The sequence below is a fragment of the Microtus ochrogaster genome, chromosome 1 (assembly GCF_000317375.1).
Source record: "Microtus ochrogaster isolate Prairie Vole_2 chromosome 1, MicOch1.0, whole genome shotgun sequence".
NCBI classification, from domain to species: Eukaryota; Metazoa; Chordata; class Mammalia; order Rodentia; family Cricetidae; genus Microtus; species Microtus ochrogaster.
This window is the reverse complement of record NC_022009.1, coordinates 14,906,078-14,930,695: the sequence shown is the minus strand read 5'-3', so window position 1 is coordinate 14,930,695 and position 24,618 is coordinate 14,906,078. Positions and strand designations below refer to the sequence as shown.

Sequence of the window (24,618 nt, the reverse complement as noted above, 5' to 3'; positions counted from 1 at the left end):
CTCTGGAAGCCACCATCCTTCCAAGACTCGTAGTTTGGTCAGGCCAAGAGATAAGGATATTTCCTTACTAACCCTGAGGACCCAGGGTGTTCCTCCACAGTAAGCAGAGCTTGGGAGGCAAGCGGCACGATGCTCAGCATACTCAGGGCCACAGCACCAGGGAAACAAATAAGCAAACAAGCAAAGACTGGTGTTGTGGTATGGGTGTTACATGTCTACAATCTCAGAACTTGGGAGAGGCAAACCAGAGGCTCAGGAATTCAAGGCTATCCTGGGCTATGTAGTAAGTTTGAGGCAAGCACAAGCACACACAGACACTTGGGATTTGTAGGTAAAAATGTCCCTGCTATAGTAAGCAAGGTGCTGGACCGTCCTCACAGCTGTCAGCTGAGACTTCTATTTTGTCTTTTGGGGACTATCAGAATGGAAATCCTGACGGATTTTTTTTTCTCCATTGTTGGAAATTGAACCTAGGGTCTCACACATGCTAAGCAAGCACTTTGCCATTTAGCTGTATTCCCAGCTGATTTTTTTTTTAAGAAAAAAATAAAATAAAAGTTGTGGGTCAGTGAGATGGTTCAATAGGTCAAAGCACTTGTCACGCAGGCCTGATGACTTGAGTTGCATCCCCGAAATCCGTGGTGGAGGAAGAGAAGACAGCTATTCCCAAAAGCTGTCCTCTGCCCTCTTCACTAGCTCCATGGTACATATGTGCCCACAGTCATATCCATGTATCCATAATACACATGTACACCATTGTTAAAAATGGATTAAAGTTGTCAGTTGGCCATGGTTGGCTCATACCTGTAATCCCAGTTCTTGACCGAAGAAAGAGGATTGTCACAAATTTGGGGCTAGCCTGGGCTACAGAGTAAAATTCTGTCTCAAAAAAAAAAGTGATTGTTCATTCAACCTCAAATATCTCCACTGGTGTTTATTTTTTGCAATTTTTGGTTTGAGCATGTGATGGAATCTATATAGGTGTGATATTTTTCTATTCTGTTAAGGTCTCCTGTAGCACATCAGATGCTGTTGTCTGTTACTAGCAGTTGCCAGAATGACCGATGGAACAATGTCTATTCACAAGCTTCCAGTTCATAATAAAGAAATTCAGCTGGGTGTGGTGGCGCACGCCTTTAATCTCAGCACTGGAGGCAGAGGCAGGCAGATCTTTGTGAGTTCGAGGCCAGCCTGGTTTACAGAGTGAGTTCTAGGACAGCCAAGGCTTTACAGAGAAACCCTGTCTTGAAAAACCGAAAAGGAAGCCGGGCGGTGGTGGCGCACGCCTTTAATCCCAGCACTTGGGAGGCAGATGCAGGCGGATCTCTGTGAGTTCGAGACCAGCCTGGTCTACAGGAGCTAGTTCCAGGACAGGCTCCAAAACCACAGAGAAACCCTGTCTTGAAAAACCAAAAAAAAAAAAAAAAAAAACCGAAAAGGAAGGAAGGAATAAGGAAAAAAGGAAGGAAGGAAGGAAGGAAGAAAGTGGCCCAGGTGTGAATTTCAGTGTTTCTTCAGTTCATTTTGGACTTTGGGTTTCAGAAAAAGGAGTGAAATTAATTCAAGAACTTCAGGTAAGACACAGATCAAACACAGATGGGCCCTTCTCCTCAACTTCCTGATCACCACAACAGCAGTCTCAGGACTGCTGAAACACATTTTAATATCTCAGAGCCACGCATTATTAGGAGGGACAACCCTGCAGAGCAGTGCGTACTATGGAATGGGACCTGAACAAATAGTTCCTTCATTCTCCACAGTCCTGAGCCTCTGAAGTCAGGTAGGGAAATAAGGTCTAGGGCACATCTCCAGCAAAATGAAACAAGCGTCAAGATTGGCTGCCTAGCCCTTCAAAGTGTGAGTGTTTATTCACATAGCCTATATTTCATATAATACTTTCCAGATTCATCACACTCCTGCAAATTTCATTTTTTTCTCTATGGTTGAATAAAATTTCTTTGTATCCAAAGGCCACATTTTTTATTATTCATTTATCTGTTGTTAGGCATCTAAGCTGGTTCATTTCCTTGCTATCATGAGAAGTACAGCAAGGATTTACAAGAACCTCTGTGGGAGGACACAAACTCCTTAGACCCTATGTCCTGGTACAACTGAGTCACAGAAAAGTTCTACTTTTAACTTGGATTCCCACAATGGCTGTGCTACGTGACGCTCCTCACCACTAAGGGTTCTCCTTTCTCCATATCCTCACCAACATTTGCTGTTAGTTTTTTTTCAATCTTTTTTTTTTTTTTTTTTTACCATGCTGAGGATTGAACCCAGGCTTCATATACTCTAGGTACGTGCTAGCTACACTCCCAACTTCCAGATCCTTCATTACAAACTTCATTGTTCTTTATTTGAATGTGCCAGTAGGTTCCTATAGGGACCCTGATGGTTACAGTTCCTTGCCCCAAATAAGGAGAAAGCAAGACAGGAAAGGATGGGCCTGTCTTCCTAGGGTTACAGCTTGAAACATTGCTGCTTAAGAGAGATAGCGGTTTGTGGAGATAGGGGCTGTCTTTTAATAGCTCAACTGTTTTTGTAAGAATGAGGCTGCATGCTTAACAAAATGAAAGATCATTGGAATTTTCCACTTTCAAGGATGTACATTTTTGTTAATTTGATATGTACTTCTCTACATATCTATACCTGTACATACATATACTCACAGCTACACTCAATTTTATCCCTGTTGTTATTTTATTTATGCTTGTTTGTTTTGATATTGTAGTTGCTCATTGCTTGTTTTTTACTCTTTAATCTTTTAGGAGCCCGTCACCCAGCTATGAAATAAATCACACACAGAAGCTTATTTTTGTTTATGAATATCCACCCTTAGCTTGACTTGTTTCTTACCAGGTTTTTCTAACTTAAATTATCCCATCTACTTTTTGTCTCTGGGCTTTTACCTTTCTCTATTTCTATATACCTTTCTTTATTTCTTATTCTGTGACTGGCTGTCAGCTCGGTGGCTGGCCCCTGAGTCCTCCTCCTTCTCTTCTTGCACCTCCTTTTTGTCCTTTAATTTATTCTCTCTGTCTGCCAGCCCTTCCTATCCTTTCTCTTGCCTCTCTATTGGCCATTCAGCTCTTTTTGTTTGATTGTTTGTTTTTGTTTTTCCAAGACAGGGTTTCTCAGTGTGGCTTTTAGAGCCTGAGCTGGCACTAGCTCTTGTAGACCAGGCTGGCCTCAAACTCACAGAGATCCACCTGTGGGAACTGCAGCCCCGAGTTATTATCCCTGCCCCCATTTGAGGTGCTTATCTGCAAGGAAAACATAATAAATTCCCTCTGCTCCTGGAGCAGGGAAGGAAGGAATTTTGAGTGCATGGTGACCATTCCTTGATCCCTGCCAGGTTCAGGTTACAGTCCTTTTGCAGCCCCCTCCTCATTTGGTGTCATGGTATAAAGCCAGCTCATCCAGAGAATAAAAAAAGGCTGTTCCACCTCAACCTCGTGCTCTGTGTATTCATTCAACCTGGACACCCTCCGCCGAGACTCTTGGTTCCAGCCCGTGCTGGAGCTGCATCCACCTGCCTCTGCCTCTGGAGTGCTGGGATTAAAGGTGTGTGCCACCACCACCCAGCCTCCCATTCAGCTCTTTATTAGGCCAATCATGTGCTTTAGACAGGCAAAGTAACACAGCTTCACAGAGTTAAACAAATGCAACATAAAAGAATGCAACACATCTTTGCATCATTAAACAAATATTCCACCGCATAAACAAATGTAACACATCTTTAACTAATATTCTACAACAGGGTATCATATAGTTCAGGCTCTCAAATCTACTATTATAACCACAGCTATTCTTGAACTCCTTATTTATTTACTTATTTATTTATTTATTTATTTATTTATATGTATGGTGTGTGTGTGTGTGTGTAACAACAAATAAAGAGAATTTCTAAATTAAGGAAAATTCAAGGATCACAAAAGTTACACAAAGAGAACCAGAGACACAGAGAAGAGATAGCCAAGGAAGTAGGAGAAAAAGAAATATAAGAATCCCTCGAGAAATGGGAATTAGTAACAAGTTACAATGGATTTTGCCTGTATTCCCAGCACTCAGGAGACTGAGGAAGAAGGACCACAAATTCAAAGACATCCTGAGACACTTTGAAGGCCTGGTCTGGACACGCCCCACCCAGTACCGCAAACAAGCAAAAGAAACAGTGGAAGGGAATAGAAGTTCACCAGCAACTAAGTAAGATACAGATTTGTACTTATCAAAAAAGAGGTAGCACATACTGGGGGAAGAGTGCTTTTTAGGCAAGGAGGACCGAATTCTGGAGGAAGCAGAAACTGAGGCAGTTAGTTGGCACACCCTGGTGACAGACCAGGGCTTCTCAGATTCTCATATGCATAGGAATCAGTTATAATGCAGACGCCATTGCTCTTGTCCGGCTAAGGCTGAAGCTTTGCATTTCGATGAAGCTTCCTAGTGGTGTGTTTCCTTGGACTAGCACTAAGTGTTGGCATGGACAGATTTAGTCTTGAGAAGCTCAAAGGCTTGGACATTTTTAAAGCTTTACCAAGGACACATGTGTGGAAAGATGAAAATGATTTCTTACATTATTATTCGCGTCAGGAAACAAGGAAGAGAAGAAAGAAAAGGACATTTCTGTCCCTGTGCCCAAATCTTCTCCCAGCACACGTCTCCTTCAGGAAAATCTCCATTTGGATCACTTAACTCCATTTCATTATATGAATAAAGATGACCTTGAATTTTTGATCCTCCTGCCTCTACCATCACACAGTGCTAAGAATACAGGCATGTGCTATCATGTCTAACTTTTTTGTTATTTCTGTTTTGCAGAGCTAGAGGTTAAAACTAGTTACTTGTGCATATAAGTCAAGTGGATTTATCCCAACTATGTTTTTTATTATTATTTCCATCTTAACTATATTATATCTGAGAATATGTTCTCTAAGTTCGCAGTCTGTCAAAATTTGTTTTATGACTTAGAACACGGTTCTTATCAACGGTCCATGAGCCCTTCAAAAAATTAACATTCAACTGATGGATGCTTTTCTTGCGCGCATGTGTCTATTAGGTCAGACGTACTAGCCAGATGGACAGATAATTTTGATAGTCTGTCAATTACTAAGAAAAAACTGGACTCGCTGGCACATACCTGTAATCCAGGTTCTGGATGAGGCAGAGGATTTATAGTGAGTTCTAGGCTAGCCTAGGTTCCATGATCAGATCCTGTGTTCATTGCCGCCCCCCACCAAATTACTAGGAAGATCTGTGTCAGCAGTTACACTGTCCCCTTCTGGAAAGCCTTTCTCCAGTTGTGTTGTGGAATAATGTGCAAAACCCTGCTCCTGTTCTGAGCACTCTGCGCTAAGCCGTGCTACAGTTCTGTAAGGTTCTGTAGCATACTGCCTGTACTACGGGATGGTTCACGAGCAGGGCGAGGGGCTGGAGATTGAAACAGAGAGAAAGAGAGACAGAGACATAGGTTATCCTTGAATTCCCCAAGAAATGCTAAGAATGCTTCTTGAATCAAGAATGCCCTCTTTATTGTGTTCAGGGGCAGCTTATATAGTGCTCTGGCCATGCCCCAGCTCCCAGGATCTTTCTGCTACAGGCCCACCAGAAACCACTCCCCTGTCATCAGGCTCATGCTCAGATCAACTGCAAGCACAGAAAAAAACAAGCTGTTTACTCTGGCACAGGAAATTCAGGGTCTGGGGGGCCACCATCCCCCCCAATAATCCTTTTGTACACAGTGAAGATTTGTCACTCAGATTTGGTTAATAAAAAACTGATTGGCCATTAGCCAGGCAGGAAGTATAGACAGGACAACCAAACTAAGGATGCTGGGATGAAGAAAGGTGGAGTCAGAGGAATCACTAGCCAGACACAGAATGAGTCAGACACACAAAATGGGATAGAGGTAAAAGCAATGTGGCAGAATGTAGTTGAATAGAAATGGGTTAATTTAAGTTGTAAGAGCTAATTAGTAATAAGCCTGAGCTATCAGTTGAGTATGTGTAAATAATGTAAGCCTCAGTGCATTTATTTGGGAGCTGCTGGTGGGACAGAAACTTTTGCCACCCAATATGGGGTGTAGATCCATATAAGACCTAAAAAAGATTTAAAAAGATTCTAGCCGGGCGGTCCCAGCACTCGGGAGGCAGAGGCAGGCGGATCTCTGTGAGTTCGAGACCAGCCTGGTCTACAGAGCTAGTTCCAGGACAGGCTCCAAAAACCACAGAGAAACCCTATCTCAAAAAAACAAAAAAAAAGATTCTAAACACACAAAAATGGAGCCAAATTCAGCTTCCTAGTCTCACGTATCTTATGCCAGCCACAGTACAGAGACATGACTCCTGGAAGCTGCCAGCACACCATTAGCTACGCTGAACGGCAGGTTTCCACAGTCTCTCATGCTGACCATGCACTAAGCTGTGTGGTGGGTCCCTGCAGACTCTCGCACTAACTACAGAACTGAACATCATTTTCTAACAGCTGCCCCCAGCTGCCATGCACTACTGCCATGTGCTAAACTGAGCAATGCCAGCAGCTGACACAGCAGTTTAAATTTTGCTCATGCATACAGAAAAGGTCACATGCTTAGTAAAGGATAGATTCGGACAAAAAAAAATCTCTAAATGGGTTACAGTGTGTTTAAAAATATACATAGGCTTGTAAGGAGAAGAGAATGAAACTCATTCCTAAAAAATGGGTTGTGGATATTTATTATCATTTAAGGGAGGTTGGTTACTAATTGTTATTGTTAATAGTAAAAAAAAAACTAAACAAAAGAACTAAATTAAAATATCTCTCTCTGTAAAGGAAAAAAAGGGGATATGATAAAGAAATGATAGAATAAAAAGGTAGATTATTGAATCTACTTTAATCTGAAAAACAGCTATTAACCTCAAAATCTTTTACACTTGCATGGATTTTGGTATATTAATACAAATTTAAAGTTAATTTTGTTATGCTGGATGTATGTTTCTATTCTTGTTTAGGGCATTGTGTTCATGCAGCTCACTTAAAAATGTAATATATAATTAAAAATGCAGGTAAAAGCCATCTATAATAGTCAAACATAGTCATGTTAGGTATGTTCTCAAGGTTATAAACATATATATTTAGATAAATAGATGATCTTCAAATACTTTAAAGACCTACAGAAAATGGCATTTGATACGTTTAATAACCCAAGGTTTTTCATGACATTGAAACAGGTCTGCTCCTGGCAGCACAATCTACTTCAGAGAAGATGATGGGCATTGAAGAAACTCCATATGAAGTTTATTTTCTTTGTGGTAAAAGTTAAGCCACTGGGCAAGAAACTGCTCTTATCTTGACTGCTGACAGTGTGCTGTCCAAACTGAATAAGCAGGATACAAAAGAAAGTATCTGCTAAACTTTTCCAAGACAAGGTAGGACAGTCTTTCAAAAATTCTGCTTCATGGAAAAGTCTGTCAGATATTCTAGCCCTGCAGGCCAAAGATAGATGCCCCAACATTACAGAGGAACCTTGGGTGACTGTCCAGGAAGCCAACTGTTTTTGTCATTTCTTAGTTTTAGAAGTTTCCTATGCACTCCCTGTTTAGTCAGGTAACATTATAACCTCTGGGGTGTTTGAAGGAGTTGAAGACTAACTAGTTTTAGTTGTAATTTTCCTTAGTTGTGAGAGAAAAGAAAATTAGAGATGAAGTTTTTGGACTCACCAAGATAGGATAGATAATAGAGTGTTTTCTCTAATTTTTGCCAAATGCAAAATGACTGGATATTGTAATGGTAAGTCTTACTTGGTAACAGGTTTTGTTATATATAGTTTTACTATGTTAAGGTTGAAACCTACCTTTTTAATTAGACAAAAAGGGGAAACTTCTATAGAATAATCGTTTTATACACTGTAAAGATTTGTCACAATTAAAAGTTGATTGGTCAGTAGCCAGGCAGAAAGTATAGGTAGGACAACAAAACTGAGGATGCTGGGATGAAAATGGGTGGAGTCAGAGGAGTCACTAGCCAGATACAGAATTAGCCAGACACACAAAATGGGATAAAAGTAAAAGCGGAGGTTTAATTCAGAAATGACTTAATTTAAGTTATAAGAGCTAGTTAATAATAAGCCTGAGCTATTGGCCAAGCATTTTAAATAATATAAGCCTCAATGCGTTTATTTGGGAGCTGTTAGTGGGACAGAAACTTCTAGCTACACATTTGTCCAACATGTGGAAATTCGTGGTGAGTAAAATTAGCTTATTCTTTGTAGACCCAGCCCTTGTCCTATGGAACTGATATTCTATGATGGCCTCTTCCACCCTACCTGGAACCTGACAATTTTCTCTAAATCCATATTACCTGCTGCTGTACAATCTACTTGACATATCTATCTTCCCTACAGTGTTTTTACAATTTATTCCTTTATTAGGCTTTAGTTGTGTGAGCAAAGATTATTTCTGTGGCAGCTTTGTTAAAGTATAATTATTAACATGTCATAAAGACTACTCTTTCAAAGTATGTAATTCAATGAGAGCCTATCATTATTTCTCTTGGCATACTCTCCGTTTCACATCAGGATCACCCAAAGAGCTTTAAAAACTTTCTCTCTTCCCAAAGGTTTTGACTTAAATTGAGCTGGAGCATGGGCAAGGCCTGACACATTTTTTTAAGTCCCCAAATAAACTTAACTTGCAGCTAATGGTGTCTGAAAATGTTCAGCACACTGCAGGTGGCAGTCTAAGGGTTGTTTGTTGTGATCATCGTTAGTCTTACCTTCTGGTAGCCAGCTAACGCTAGCCTTTGTCTCCCTTAGAGCCCTCTACATCCTATCATGTTAGGTGTCTGTGTTCTCAACACTAGGCTTGGCTATACAGCCATTTCAGGACAGCCTGGGCTATGTGTCACAAAGACTGTGTTATACCACCGAGTTTCTGTACTCAATTGTCAGAGATAAAACGGTTTTCATGCAGAATTCACTAACTCATAGACCAGGTTCAAGATCTCATTCATTTTCGAGACCAGTTGTAAAACAGTAGTTTGATTAATTTCTCTGATGACAGAAGGTCATCAAGGACCTGATGCACGCTGAAAATGGTGACAGAGTAGTCCGGTTTTCACTTCCACAAGCTGCGAGATCTTTTGAGGGGACTTGTTCAGTCGTACACATCACGGCATTCCTGTGCTGCCATATACTAGCTAAATACTGGTAATCTCGGTGTACAAATTTGACTTTGACTGGATAGGGAGTCGCACAACTTCTCCGTTTTGATTATTTTTGCATTTCTTAATTAAGGTTCTCTGAACTGGGCATTCCTTAATCTGTATGGCTACAACAAACTCGAGGAGGTTTACTTCCACCAAGTGAGGTTTTGTAAACATTCAATCCTTTCGGGCAAATGAAAGCAAGATTCTTGAGACTAAGGATACCCCAGGGAGGTCGGTCCTTTAGCTTATCCCGTAACGTCTCTTAACAACCCCAAACCAGATCCCGACGGTCCGCGTGGGCATCCCGACCGCGCCCCCTGGTCAGCAGCAGCGTGATTCCTTCCCGGGAGGGTTACGCCCCAGGAAGCAAGCGGAGCGACTCAAGCATTAAATAAGACAATGTAAAAGCAGTCTAGCCAAGAAGAGACAGTGTTATTTTGGCAGCTAGCTTCTCCCCCAGAGCCTCCACCCAATCCCTTGGGCCAGGCGCCCAGAGCTCAGACTGTGGCCGGCTCCTTAAGCCCAGCTCCCTCCACGTGTCCTGTCTTCCCAGCAGCCTCTCTGCCGCCTGGGGAGGAAAACCTCCTGACAACTCGCGGTCTGTGGACTACATCTCCCGGGAGGCACCGTGGCACTTCTTGCAGCCACCACCCGGCGCGCAGGCGCCCTGCGCTCTGTCAACAAGCGGGGCTGGGGAAGATTGTGTTCGATGCCTGATGGGATTTGTAGTTTCCCCGGCGTTCTCCGACCTGCCCATCAGCCGCTCGAGGACTACAAGTCTCGGCTACCCTGGCGCGGAGAGCCCGGTCACGTGTCAGGGGGCCGACCGGGCGTGCGTGCCGCCGTTGATCCGGTGCTGCAGTGAGGTGGTTGTCGCCCGTGTTGTGTGTGTGTGAGTGTGTGTGAGTGAGTGAGTGAGGGAGCGAGTGAGTGAGTGAGTGTGTGCGTGGGGGCACTCGGCTTGTTGTTGTCGGTGACTTCCCCCTTCCCTCCACCCCTCCCCTCCCCGGCCGCCGCTGCAGTGGCCGCTCCCTGGGCCGTAGGAAATGAGCGATAACGATGACATCGAAGTGGAGAGCGACGTGAGTCCCGGGGCTTCTTCCTTTCCGTTTGGGTTGTCAGGCGGGGACAGCGGCCGGGGCTCTCAGTGGGGCGACGGCGGGAGGGGGCCGGGTCGCCGCCGCCTCCCCGTCCCCTTACTCCGGGGCTGGGACCGCCTGCGTCGCGCTCCGGCTCGCTCCCCTCCAGTCCTGTCCGGAGAGGCCTCCTGGGACTGAAGGTGGGAACAGACACGCGGCCTCTGGGACCCCCACCTCCTCCCGTGGAGGAGAGTTCCGAGGCCTCCCTCTCCACTCTACCCGGCTGGGGATCCCATTATCCCTCCGGATCCTGGGCAAGGAGACCAGCGCTCAGGACCTGCTTCTTGGGTCCTCGATCTCCCTCCTCCCGTGACCTGGGGATGAGGGGACTGGGAGTGCTCTGACGCTCGAGGGGGATTCGGGGAGAGCAGACAGTGTGCTCCGGACCACTCTTGTCCGGTTCGGATCCCAGAAGGAGGGGCGGCGCCTGGGACCCCCCACTAGGCTGCGGGAGCAGGCTGGAGAGAGTGGAGGGAAAAGAGGGAGGGAAGGGTGTTAGGCTGCCTCCCCACCCGCTGCTTCCTCCGCCGCCGGCATTTTCTTTCTTATTATTGAATGCAAAGTGTAAAAATAACTTCTATATTTTCTATTTTTTTTTCTCTCTTATTCCAGGAAGAGCAACCGAGGTTTCAATCTGCGGTACGTCTCCTACTCTCCATTTCATTTTCATTTCCGTTCAGTTTTGGCCCTTTTTTGGAGTCAGAGAGAAAAAGAGATCGCTCTTTACTTTTTAATATTCTTGTAAACTCTCCTCTTAACCACTAAGGTGAGGTGGAGTCAGCTGTGGTTGGAGGTGGGAGGCGCTGCCAATCCTATGATTCCGGATTCTCAGGTGGTAGATGCTCGTGAGTAGGTAGGGTGAGCACCCTGAGCTGATCTGGAGTGTCGAGTGAGGGATGCAGCCCAGGCATGTGAGAAACGAAAGAGCATTCTGAAGCGAACGGTAGGGTTATTTCAGAGCAAACTGGTCAGGTTGATTTAGGGACAAATAAGCTTCGAGCAGTCAGTATCTGTATAGTTGTGTGAAGTTGCAGGAACAGTAATAATTGCCTTTAGCCAAAGTCATATGACTGCCGCAGACCCTTAAAATCTAGAAAAGCATGGTGTCCTCAACAGTAACAACAACAACAAAATGGAAATAGAGAGGAGCCAGAGGTTAAACCTTGAAAGTGTTACAGCTTCTTGTGGTCTGATTTTCCATTTGAGAAGGAAAAAATTTGTTGAACAGTGGCATTGTAAGAGACAGCTTTGCTGTATAGCGCTCAGTGACTTCTTAGGAGCCTGATGTTAAATGTTTTCTATGGGTGTTTCTGTGGATTTGGGTTGACACCACGGTTTCTTTCTTGTCTTTGGAGTCTGAGACTTAGCAGTAAGTGGGTAGAGATGAGGGAGAGAGAAGATCCAAATCAGAGAAGAAAGACCACGGGTGTAGTATTTGATAGTTGGGAATGGTAAGGAAGGTGTAGAGGGAGGGCCACAATGTATTTGTAATTAGAGAGTCAAGGACAGAGAGAGGCGGTAAGGACTGGGGTACTGAAGAATGTCCCCCTTCTAAAACGTCAGCAGTTGCCTAGCTCTGGTGCTTGCTATGTGAGAATGGGCTCACTATCGCCAGATCTTCTGATTTGTTATTTCAGGGCTCGGGTTAGACCCTTTACCATTGAGCTGTACTCCTAGGATCTTCCTACTTGAAGAGAAATGGTAAAATGCTAGAAACAGCTATTATTTTTCTGGTATCTTTGTATGCATGTAAAATTTGGCTGTTCTGGGAGTTGAACTCAGGGCCCTCAGTATGCCAGGCAAACCCTCTGTGTGGAGCTATGGCCTCAGCCTACTTAATTGATTTTTAAAAATTACATTCATTTATTTAATGTGTGTTTATGATCTTGTGCATGCCAGGGCTCACATGTGGGTGTGGGGGCTGAACTTAGGATCATCAGGTGTGGCCCCAGCACCTTTACCTACTAAGCTGTCTCTTTAGCTCCTACTTACTTGATTTTTAAATGATTTGTGGAACAGCTCTTTGGAGCTTGTAAAAGAATTTGCTGGATTTTCTGCGTGGTGGACACCTTTAATCCCAGCACTGGGGAGGCAGAGGCAGGCGGATCTCTGTGAGTTCGAGGCCAGCCTGGTCTACAAGATCTAGTTGCAGGATAGGTTCCAAAACTTCAGCGAAACCCTGTCTCGAAAAACAAAACAAAACCAAAAAAACAAAGAATTTGCTGGATGCAACTAGGCTTGGTTGCCCAGACTTGTAAACTTCCTTACTCAGGATGCTGAGGTAGGAAGATCAAAGGTTCAAGCCCTAACATACCCCCCCCAAAAAAAAAACCAAAAACAAACAAACAAACAAAAACCCCACACACAACAGCAAAAACAAAAAAGTCCCAGGGCTGTATCCAGTACTGTAAGCCCAGTGTGTAGGAGACTTTGGCAGAAGAGTTGCCCTGGTTTTTAGGCCAACCTGGGCTACAGAATGAGATTCTGTCTCAAACAAAGAAAAACTATCTTTGTCTCTCTCTTGCCAGGGAGTTTAGCTCAGCGGGACACTTAACTTTCAGGAGGCCCTGGGTTCATCCCTAGTACTGAAAAAACAAGTTTGCAGGGTGCCACTTTGATAGCTCTGCTGTAGGACTTTAGTAATCACAGGGTAAAAACAGGTTCTTCAGTTGTCTGCTCTCCATTAGAGCACCAGAGACTGGACAGATTGCCTGAGCAGTAAGAAAACTCTGATTTATGAGAAACAGTTGATGTGAGTGCGGTGATGGCCGAGGTCTTCAGGATTTTTAGGAGAGATCTCACTGAAGATGGCGTTTGCTTTCTCTCTGAAGTGTTACACACACTTCTACTGAAAGTTGTATTTCTTCTTTGTTTTCTTTTTCAGCTACTGTTATCTGTTCTGAGAGAGAGAGTGAGTTTCAGTATTTAGTTCAGTATGGCCTCTGACTCAGAGATCGACTACCTCACCTTCTCAAGTGCTGGGATTAAATGTGTGTCCCACCATGCCTGGGTACCATTACTCTTAATAGTATGTGCTTGATTGTTTTCATTTGAGCCTATTCTACCAGAACATGAACAGAAACGGCAATTTCTTTTCCTCCGAGTCTCCAGTTAGAAGATCTGCTCCAGGGTTGATGAGGTTAGAGGTCGAGGGTTGGCGAGGCTTGTTCTCAAGAAACATCCTTGAGTAGATTTGCTTCTCAGTGAGAGATAACTTTTGGTATTTTATGATGAGGAGTTACTATAGGCCTTCCGCTTTTTAAAGTGTCCACCTGGGTGGTGATGTAAATTAATTTACTAAATGCTTTCATTCTGGTGAGGCTGATCTTGCTTTGTCTAGATGTTTTTACTTTTTATTTTTGTTAAGGTGCTTAGGATTTTTTTCCTTTATTTGGGGGACATAGACAGTGAAATTTTTGTTGTTGCTGGGGATTGAGCCAAGGACTTTGAGACCCATTGTTTTAATTTGATATACTTGCTGAGATTTTTCTGGTACAAGTTTATCATGATAGCATAGACAGAAAAAGCAGGTATATTATAGACACAGTGTATTGAACAGCTATCACGAATGGGATGAAAACATGGTTCCTTTCCCTGTCTTTGTGAATATGTCTATTTGCTTATTGACATTTAGTGTAAATAATAAATACATTTTTTAAATGGGGAACACTATTAAGTTTTGTCTTTGGAAAAATACTGAGATGAAAAGAAAACATGTGGACTCAGAACAATGGTTTAGGACTGCAGAAGAACTTTTAAAAAGTTATTTGGAACCCAGGTTCACACCTGTAATCACAGCACTCAGGATGTTACGACAGGAAGATTGGTGAGTTTGAGCTGAGTTACAGAGTGAGAACCCTCACACACACAGACAAGTTATTTGGAAAATGTCCTGTGGGTCCTAACATGAAACGATGATCATAGTTGTAGTATCACTGCAGTATCTCAAGCCTCTGGAGACGTGTAGGCCGTTCAGCTCCCTACTAGGAAGGAGGCTAACAGAAAGTGAAACTGATTTGACGGCCACCCCACACGGAAGCAGCCTCTCCAGTGAGCAGTGAGCTCTCAGAGGAAGTAACCCCGAACACTACTGAATTTGACAATTGCAGAATCTAATCTAACTGGTGCACTTTTTTTTTTTAAGGGAATAAGTTGTATTTTAAAGATCTGTGGTGGTTATTTTATGCAAGAGGTTCCTTTTGCTTTATTTCTGTCTGGGAAAGAGTGAAAGTATATGTGAAATGCAGGATTATGAGTTGGTCAGGACCCCTGAGACCTTTCTCCGTGTATTGTCCTCCAAGTCTGATGGACTCAACACGTGCAGTTACAATGCTAGGCGGCTAGGATTGTAGCTGGTTTAAAATAGGTTTGTGCTTTTCCCCTTCTAGACCTTTCTGGTTTAAAGTATTTTTAACTTCTCTGCTCTTTGCCTCTTTAGAGATTGACGTGTACTTGGGAGGAAGGGAGTTGCCCACTTTGGAGGCTGGAGTTGAGGACACTTGCCTGCCTTACCTGGGATCAGCTGCTTGGCAGGAGTGCTGCAAGATGCATATTTGTTTCTGCTCAGATGCCAGAAGCAGTAGGCTTCCTTCCTGTGTGTGCCTGTAAAAGGAAAAATGGTGTTGAGTTTCTAAGAGTTGTGTTGTTTTAGGCTGATAGGATAAAAGAGCTGATCAAAGAATCCTATTTGATCTTCATTTGGGGGCAAGGAGGGTTATGATGGGGTTGCTGTGTAGCCAACCTGCAGTGATTCTCTTGCCTCAGCCTCTCAAGTGTGGGGATTACAGGTGTGTTCTGTCAGGCCTGACTTCAGTTTGATGTTCGATTAGAATGTCCTAACCAAGAACTCCTTTCTCTTAAATCTCTAGTGTAATGGCATGTGTGGGTTGTAGTGTTCCCAAATTCTTTTAGGCGCCAAAAGATGGGAGAAACCTCAAAAACAAGTATATTTATTGTAGATCACTGAAGTATACACCGGCATGGGCTTCAAGCGGAAGAGCTGGGGAAGAAACTGTAGTTAGTAACTGCCTGCCTGCAGGAGACTAGTAAGGTTAGCTCATCTCAGTTGCCAGTTGTTTCATGTTGCAATTTTTGTGTTGGTTAAAATGAGCACTTTTAAGTTGCTCAGAAATTGTTGTATTTGATCCAGTTCTTCTTGTCAATCTTAAGTAGTAAATACACTGTATGAGAATTTGGAGCCTTTGTATTTTCCAGTGTTCTTAGTGTTTAAGTAAGACTAACTGGATACTCATAAGTAACTCCTAAAGTGCAGCCTTTCCGTTTCTTAAACTAAATATCCACTAAGGGTGACAGATTTCTTCTGCCTGGAGGGTTTTCTATATTGGCATTGAGGAGATTCCTTTTATGTGGAAGTTAGGTAGGTTATCAGGCAGCTTGCAAGAAATGTCTTGGAGGGGGGGGGTTGTGCATCCTTTTACAGGAAGACAGTCCTCTTCCCCACGCTAGGTTTTGCAGGAAATAAGTTTGTTGACTAGTGAGATGCCGTGAATGAAGATGAATTCTCTGTGCACTAAGTTGAAAGGAAAAACTCTTGAGAGACTTCCTCAATTCTGAACTGGTTTCCGTAACTCCTAGGTCCTGCCAGTTTAGCAATTAAGAAAATGCTTGCTTTCCACATTGAGTAGCGCTCAGATCCATATGCTTGTTAGTGTGAGAGATGGACAAATTATAGGTGAAGATTTTGTTTCTATCTGCCAGCGTGGAAAAGTTTGGTTCAACTAAAACTGAGACTAAGTAAAAACCTTGGCATAGACCTCAAAACCAGACGCTGTTTGGTGCTGCAGTTCCTGATGAGCAACAGTGGGTACCTCTTGTATCACAAATACCCTAGTACTTCCATTAGTCTGGGGCATCCTGATAAAGGGCTTTCTGACAGATATCGCAGCTCCTATGTTGAAGAGCAGGCAGTGGCCAGCTACCAGCCACTGCTCCTGCTCCTAGAGAAGTCGTTTAAGAACCTGTGGCATAGCCCAAGAAGACCTCTGTCATCTTCTTATTCCACAAGGTGTGGTGCTGGTCCCAGTGTTTGCATGACCAGGCACTTCTCGGTACCGGTGAGAGAAAGTGCACTCATCTGAGTTGCTAGTTGTACTATTCTAATTGCTATGCTGCTTTAAAAAGACAGTTCATGGGAGGATCTCTTGCACCTTAGCTGAGAGTCGTCACCTGGTTTTTCTTTCTCAGTACTGAAGTCTTGGCCTTTTGGGAAAGAGCTATCACAAGAGAAGATGGCTAACACGGCAGTCTTAGCTGCCCACTGGTCTTGGTCCATCATGCAAGGCTAGGGGGTATCATCTTCATCTGCAGCTTAGAAATACTTTCCAGAGAGAATGCTCAGCCTTGTGTGAAGGTGTGTCAAGTTTTCCTATGCTCTGTAAGCACCAGAAATGCCACTTAACTCAGAGTTGCCTGGAATTAGGCATGTGAGTTCCGCATGGTTTTCACTGTGCTTGCAAATGAGGAAAAACAAATATATCCTTGCTGCTCTCTCTGTTCAGGCATAACAGCTGAGGGGTAGACATGGCATGAGGGACTGGTCTAAGATTCCACCGTTCTGCTAGTTAAATTGGGTCTGGAACTACCACAGAAATTCCATCCACTGCTTGGAGAACAACAGTCCCCAGCCTAGGCTTTCTACCAGGCAGTGGCCTGCCGCCTTTCCTAGCTGAGCCAACTTCTAACTTGGCTGACTCCCCAGATGAGAAGCCGAGATTTCTACTCATGGTCTACAGCCAAGTTCACTACAGTCCTCCAACCAAAAGACTTGTTGTCCATCTGAATCCTTTCAGTGCTAGGCAAATGGGAGGGGTGGTACATCTTGGGGTGGTGGTGGTGTTAGGTTAAACTTAGCTCCTTGTTTACAGCGCAGGCCCACAGGAAACCAAGACCAGCTTAGTTCTAACTACTTGAGATTTTCAGGGTTCTCCCAGAAAGAAAACAGACAATTAGGATTTTATTTGTATCAAGAGGCATTATGGGTAACTGGTGTCGCTGCTTCTGTGCACAGCTCGTAAGCTGGGAGGAGGGCCAGGAGTCAGGATGACTTGGTGGACAGGCGTATCTTGGGCTGCTGCTGAAGACCAAAGCCGAGCGATTGGTTTGCATGTGAACAGACCATCTTGGAAATGGGAGGGCTAGTGCATGCCAAATGTTGGTCCTGGATCTCTTGTGTCCTCAGGTATTGTGGCAGGCCAGTTTCCCTGGGCATTGATGTGTAGTTCCTTCAAGCTAACTTACACCGTTCTTAGAGGGCAGCTGGGTTACCGTGCCCTCGTGTTGTCTAATGCAGAGATAACACCTCTGTCCTTGAGTTACTGGTTTTCCAAGCTTGCTTGTCTTTTCAGATTCCTCATTCTGTCTACCTAGTTGAGAAACTATTTGACTTTACAGTGAACTGAGGTTTAAGAAGGAGTGATTTTAGAAATCCTCCCAGCTTGTGCTCTACCTTCAGGCCTGTGCCTGCGATGGGGATGTGGATTTAACAGAACTGTAGGTGAGACCCCTGAGGAATCAGAACACTGTCCACAGTGGCTCCAGGCACTTCCTTTGGGGGGAGTCACAGACTTTGTAGAATTGGATAGTAGAAAAATTTCCATTCCTTTTCTTCTCATGGCTCTTGTCTAATTTCTATCTGCCCATCTTTTCTTGTACAAGGATTCATTGGAAGTGGCATTGTTAAACCAAGTTTACACATGTTGTTGCATTTTCAAAATTCCTGGCACTCTGTCTGGGCTTACTAGCCAGGTCACTTTCTGATGTACAGACAGGCTCTTTAGGCTAGCTCAGCACAGCCTGCTTTATTCAGGATAGATGCTCAGGAGAGGATTTGTGTAGTTCCTGAAGTAGAGGTGTGGTTGTGTAGAGGGAGACGAAACTCCTCGGCTGTGCTCCCTAGCACTCTGTTCTGCTCCTCCCCCTTCCTGAGCCTCGCCAGCTGACTGCTCATAGTTCCAAGCAGGAAAGACTAAAGGCTGGTTAGAGTATTTAGGAAAGTGCCAGATGGGCCTGACCTGCTGCAAGTGCCTGAGGGGATTTACCGAGAGCATGTAGCTGTCTGGAGGTCTGCTAACCCAAGAAGCTCCTCTCTGACTCAGCCTGTGTGAGAGGAAACCCAAATGCAGTTCGTACACGTGTCAGCTGTGTCATAATAACCTCCGACGCAACGGGGTTTCCAGAGGCTTGGATGAGAGGGTGTGATGATGACCTTTAGCGGGAGGTGTCAGAGCAGAGCCTTGGGTGGGTTTATGTGGACAGAAGCACCCCCCACCCCAAGTCTCATGGTAGAGTAACCATACCTTATGAAGGTGCTCAACTGGAGCTTTCTTTAGTTACATTGCAACCACAGGCTGGCAGCTGCTCCATCATTTAGGTCGGGGACACTTGCAGGAGAGTCACACTTTGTTCCCTCGAATAACTTTGGTTTTACTTGTGCATGAGCTGGATCCACCGTGCTACTTTGGATGTTCCTGTTGCAAGCCTTGCTCACCCTTTCTCCCTCTTTAACAGAGCCTAATTCTGGAGATTCCTAACTGTCCACCTCACTCTGCAAATTTTCCCAGTCCACTTGCCAGGGACAGCGCTGACTGCATACACTTCCAGGCTTTACCACATCCACCTGTAAAAGGAGTCACATTCCTAACATATTCTTTCTTCATTCCCCAGGCTGACAAACGGGCTCACCATAATGCACTGGAACGAAAACGTAGGGACCACATCAAAGACAGCTTTCACAGTTTGCGGGACTCGGTCCCATCACTCCAAGGAGAGAAGGTGAGTTTACTGACAAAGCCCATTTGTCATCGGTAGCTTGGAACTTAACCAGGACATCCCTCCTTTCTGTGAAGAAATACAGTCAGGTGGCATGGTCTCTTATTTTTTGTCTCTTTGGAAGAGTCCCACACATTTCAGTTGTTCTTGATTATCTTTAGCAAAAATACTGTCAGTTGTAATAGACTGTTTGTGAGAGACATCCCTAAAAGTCTTTCAAAGTTGGTGATAGTTGTCATTAATTACTTTTTTCTTGGGTTGTGCTGGGATTGAACCCGGGACCTTGTACATGCTAGGCAAATAAATTAGTCATCCATGACATTATTATAACTATATACTGTAGTGTATAACTTGGTCTGTAATTAGTTTGTGATCACTAAAGATTCCCTGAACCTCTGTGGGAACTTTTCTTGTTCAGCATTGGTACCTAGTGTAAATGAACGTTTGCAGGCAGGGCTGTGAGCCTGCCTGTGCACCGGTGACTTCCAGCCCTGATGTGTAAAGAGCATGTAAGCTGTGGAATAAGAGTTAAGAGACATGTTCATATGAAAGAAGTAAAAAGACATCATTTTCATCCTCCCTAGAGGCCTTTAGAAGTGGCTCTTTCCCCTGGAGAGGCAGGAGACAGCTGTTTCTATCTTCAAAAACAAAAGCTTTGTGCAGAAACCTATGGGTTAGAATATGGAGAGTTCACCTTTGACACTGTGTAGCCGGCTGCTCTCTGCAGACTTCCGTATTAAATGGTAAACTGGGGGAGAATACTTGTTTTGTTTGAGGGTTATTGATGTAATGTCAAGGGCAGCAGGGAGAACTCAACAGTGGAATGCCTACTTACTATATGTAAGGTCCTGTGGGTTATCCCCAACACTGAAAAAGAAAAACAACTTTTCATTTTCTTGAGACAAGGTCTCACATAGCCTAGGCTAGCCTGGAAATGGCTATGTAGCTAAGGATGTCCTTGAACTTATGATGTCTGCATCTGTCTCCCAAGTGTTAGGGATATAAGTGTCCACAAATGCTCTTGGTTGGTATGTTTGAGTCTCACTGTATAGCCAGACTGTCCTGAATTAAGGATTCATGGCTGTTGGAATTACAGGCATGTGCTTCTACACTTGGCTTAAGAAACACTGTTTTAATAAATAAAAGCAGTCTTTACTCTTAGGTGTACTTTAAGTGACTTTACTGCTTTAGTTCTGTGGTAGGGGTCCTGAATTTGTTTGGTTATCGAAGATTAAAGTTTTCATGTTTAAGAAAAGTTAAAAAGCTCTGCTTTTTATTTTGTCTATGATGTGGCCTTCTGTGTAGTTGAAATATGGAATAAGTCTAAGCTTAAGGGAAAACACGAATAGGCCATGTGAACACCGTATTACAAAACCAGAATTTGCTGTGGGTTAAGCCCACTTAGTATGTACTTGATTTAATGACCTTAAACCAAGGTACCTACCAGACTAACAACATTCCTGAGTGTAACACTGAGCACCACAGGAAATCTTTATGACTGTAGAGACGCACCCTTTGTGCAGAAGATTATCTCTTATTCATGTCTGACCTGTTGGTGCTTATTCAGTATACCACGGTGTCCATTAACAGCATGTCAGTGAGCTACATGGGCAAGAGCTGCCTTGATCCAAGCGTGACATGTAATGAGATACTGAGGATGTGCTCCTCAATGGGTGCGCCTACATCCAGATACCAAATGACCTTCCTGGAGGTGAGCCTGGGAACATGCACTCAGAACAAGCAGGCACACTGAAAGAGTAGGTCACAACTATATCTCTTCCTTTTCCAGCCTACTTTACCTCGCTATTATAGTCTTCCTTAAGTCCTTACGATTTTATTACACTAAATCCTATTTCCTCCTTTCTCCAAGGAAGTTGACGGTTTGATTGGGTAGCTTACAGATGGAAGAGTTCTCTGTTTGTGGCCCTTTCACACACTCCATTCGGCAAACGTTTGTCGAGGGTCTATGTATACCAGCCGCTGTCCTTAGCAAGAAATAACAAGGCAAGTCTTTTATTCTAGCAAGGAAATTATAGAAATTAAGGAATCACTAAAAATCTGCGTACCAGCTAGGCATGGCGGTGGCAAATGCCGTTAATCACAGCACTTGGAATGTCAGGAGCAGTTGAATCTTTTTGAGTTCAGCTTGGATACATATCAAGTTCTTAGTGCGTGCGTGCGTGCGTGCGTGCGTGCGTGTGTGTGTGTGTGTGTAGAAAATTAATTTCCATTATGGAGGAAATTAAAGTGGAAAGAATGGTGACCTTGAATTGGGACAGACAGATCTCAGATGGCCTTTGAGGCAGATTTCACGGACGTGGCAGAGCTGTCCTCTCTGGTTCTGGGCATCGCAGGCAGGAGAAAGGTGACTAATAGTGGCCCTGAGTCAGGGCCTGAGGATCATTTAGGGGCCAATTGAGGAACCTAGGCTGGATGAGAGGCTGGAACCAGGTCCTGTACTGTAACTTGTGTGTTTCCTGGTTTGTTGAGACTGGGTTTCCTGTGTCTCTGCCTGCCTGACCTTGAATTCCTCATCTCCTGCCTCTACCTCTTCAGCACCCCCAGCCCAAATGAATGGGGTAGCGAACCAGATTGTCTGTGAGTTTACTTGCTGCTGTTCTTATTTCAGAGTCCTCTCCTGTTTGCTCTTAACTTTGGCTGAACCCAGCCTCTTCGATGTGAAGGGCATGACTTTTCACTCTTCTCTCTGCCAGCAGTCTCACAGGTGCAGGGGCCTTCCCTTCCTCAACCTTCTTTGGTCTCAGACTGACTTCTCACTACATGGTGCAATTTTCGTCTTAAAATGTGGTATTGGAACCAAAGGAAATTGACTCATTCTTGATTTGAATTGCAGTGGTTAGAGTTGTGACATTATGTAAGTAGCAATGACTGTTGTGTATGAGTTTCAGAGAGCGCAGCTCAGACCGTTGAGGGAAAGCTTTGGTCCAAGTCTCCTTTGATGGTCAGCATTTATGTTTCAGGTGACTCCATAGTTAACACTGGGATTATATGATGTGTGTCCAAGCCTTTTTTTAAAAAAAAAATTTTGTTTGTTTGGTTTGGTGAGATAAAGTTTCATTCTGTGGCTCTCATTTACAGTAATCTTCCTGCTTCAGGCTTCCAGATGTTGGGATTTACTTGTTTGTTTATTTTGATCTTGTTTTGTTTCATGTGTGTATGATTTTTTGTTTGTTTGAGGTTTTTGGTTTTGTGAGACAGGGTCTCATTAGGTAGTCCTAGCTGTCAAAAAACTTACCATATAAACCAGGCTAGCTTCGAATTTGAGAAAGATCTTCCTGCCTCTGCCTCCTAAGTGCTGGGACTAAAGGCTTACTCCACCAAACCAGACCTTATGTATATATTTTTTTAAAAAAATATTTACTTATTATGTATACAATATTCTGTCTGTATGTCTGCAGGCTAGAAGAGGGCACCAGATCTTATTACAGGTGGTTGTGAGCCACCATGTGGTTGCCAGGAATTGAACTCAGGACCTTTGGAAGAGCAGACAATGCTCTTATCCATTGAGCCATCTCTCCAGCCCTATGTTTATCTTTAAATATACAAAGTAATGAGTTGCTTATAGACCTATACATACACAACATTTTACTTTGTTCTTACTTATTTTTGTTTGTTTATTTTTGAGACCGTTATTCCCTGTTTATCCCGGCGGCCCTAGAACTCACTATATAGACCAGGCTGGCTTTGAACTCACTGAGTCCTCCTGCTTCTGCCTTTTTTTTCTTTTAAATAAAGAAAAATTGACATTGATTAAATTGAATCCTAACCTAACTAGACATGGGGGAGAAAAAGTGATCTTTTTCAAATTTGGTGTGGAATTTTGCTGTGTAGCTTGACCAGAACTCATAATTCTGCTTCATTCAGCGCCCCAGTCACTAAGACTGAGCATGTGCCACTCTGTCTAGCACAGGGAAAACACTTAATTTGTTTGTTTATTATTGCAGCAGGGTCTCATACTGTAGCTGATGCTTGTAATCCCCTCGCTAGTCTTGGTTGACATAGAATTTATAGTGATCTTCCTACCTCAGCTTCTTAGGCATTGGAATGACATGAGTATATCATCAGGCCTGACAAGAAAGGACAATGTACGTTTATTCCTTGTTTCCTGTATGAGGCAAAATAAGCATCATAAAGAATTCCTATCTTCCCTTACCTCTGTAACCTAGCACTTGGGAGTTTGAAGCAGGAGGATAACTATGAGATCAGGGTGTGCCTAGACTATAGAGAGAGACTTTGTCCCTGTTTCCTCTTGCCCTTTATAAAAGAATATTACTGTTTTGTTAAGAGAAGAAATTAAGGAACTAGAGAGATGGCTCAGTAGTTAAGAGTACATGCTCTTTCAGGGACCTAGGTTTGATTCCCAGAACCCACATAATGGCTCACAACTTCCTATAACTCCAGTTCCAAGGGATTGTTCTTGATCTCTCTCCCCTCTCCTCCCCTCCTCTCCCCTCACATGTGTGCACGCGCATACATGCAAGAAAATAATTTTCTTTCAAAGAAAGAAAAGAAAAGGCCAGTAAGCTGGGGGTGGTATTGAATACCTGTCTGTATTCCCAGTACTTAGGAAATGGAAGCAGAGGAGGAGGAGCGGAAATTCAGGATCTTTGTCAACTACATATTGAGTTAGGCCAGCCTGTCTCAAACACAGCCTTCCTTTTTTTTTTTTTTTTTTTTTTTTTTTTTTTAAAAAACATAGCCTTTCTAAGAAACATTGACATCCTTGGGCAATCACTGGTGTGCTTTATCTGCTGTTATCAGAGATGAGCTTGCTTATATCATGTCCGCAGTCTGTACCACAAGGAGTACAGAGGGGCTGCCGAGTTCCATCTTACCATAGTGCTGAAGGATGAGCCTATGAGGATATTTTAAAGAAACCAAGCCTGGTAGAGTTGTACACGCCTATAATCCCATCACTTAAAGGCTAGGTCGGAAAGATTGTCACAGTTCTGAAGCCTGTTAGGCTGGTGATGACCTATGTCAGACAAACAAAATCTCCCCTTACTCATGCTAGCAACCTTAGTCAGGTGCAGTAGGGGTACACACACACATACATACATACACACACACACACACACACAAAAACGTAAAAGTAAGCAGGGAACATTTGGAAAGAAGAGGGATTCAATGGAAGAGATGGAGAGGGTAGTGGGGGAAATATGGTTCAAGTTCATTGTATGTGTGTGTGAAATTGTGAAAGAATAAAACAACAAAGGAATTCTTAAATACTTAAATCTTGTCATTTCTTGGGATCTTTCTTAAGTTAGGTGCATTGGTCTTAGCAGTGTGTCACACAAGAGTTACTATGAAAATACTCAAAGTGGTTTATCCGGGTTACACCAAAATGCAATTAAGGGTCACTTAGTGTCTGTAGATTCTTCTGACTTCACATCTCTCCACTCAGTTCCAGATCATTCCGGTCAGTAGTCTGTTTAGATTTGTCTTCGGTCCTGGGCTTGGGGAGTGAACCTTCATACTCTGTTGTTTT

The 24,618-nt window shown here is 43.6% G+C and overlaps 1 protein-coding gene across 3 annotated transcripts in view; it reads left to right on the top strand.

Moving 5' to 3' along the window:
* The first annotated feature begins 10,014 nt into the window (after positions 1 to 10,014).
* Positions 10,015 to 24,618, top strand: part of Max (MYC associated factor X) — a 27,544-nt gene continuing 12,940 nt past the window's right edge. For 2 of the 3 annotated variants that reach the window (XR_001228951.2, XM_005343237.2), the window contains exons 1-3: positions 10,015 to 10,265; positions 10,935 to 10,961; positions 19,005 to 19,112. Coding sequence is in view for 2 of the 3 variants with exons in the window: in XM_005343237.2 (XP_005343294.1) it covers positions 10,230 to 10,265; positions 10,935 to 10,961; positions 19,005 to 19,112 (171 nt within the window). In the remaining variant the exon portion in view is untranslated. The remainder of the gene's footprint in view (positions 10,266 to 10,934; positions 10,962 to 19,004; positions 19,113 to 24,618) is intronic. The other variant, XM_005343238.2, reaches the window with a different exon arrangement.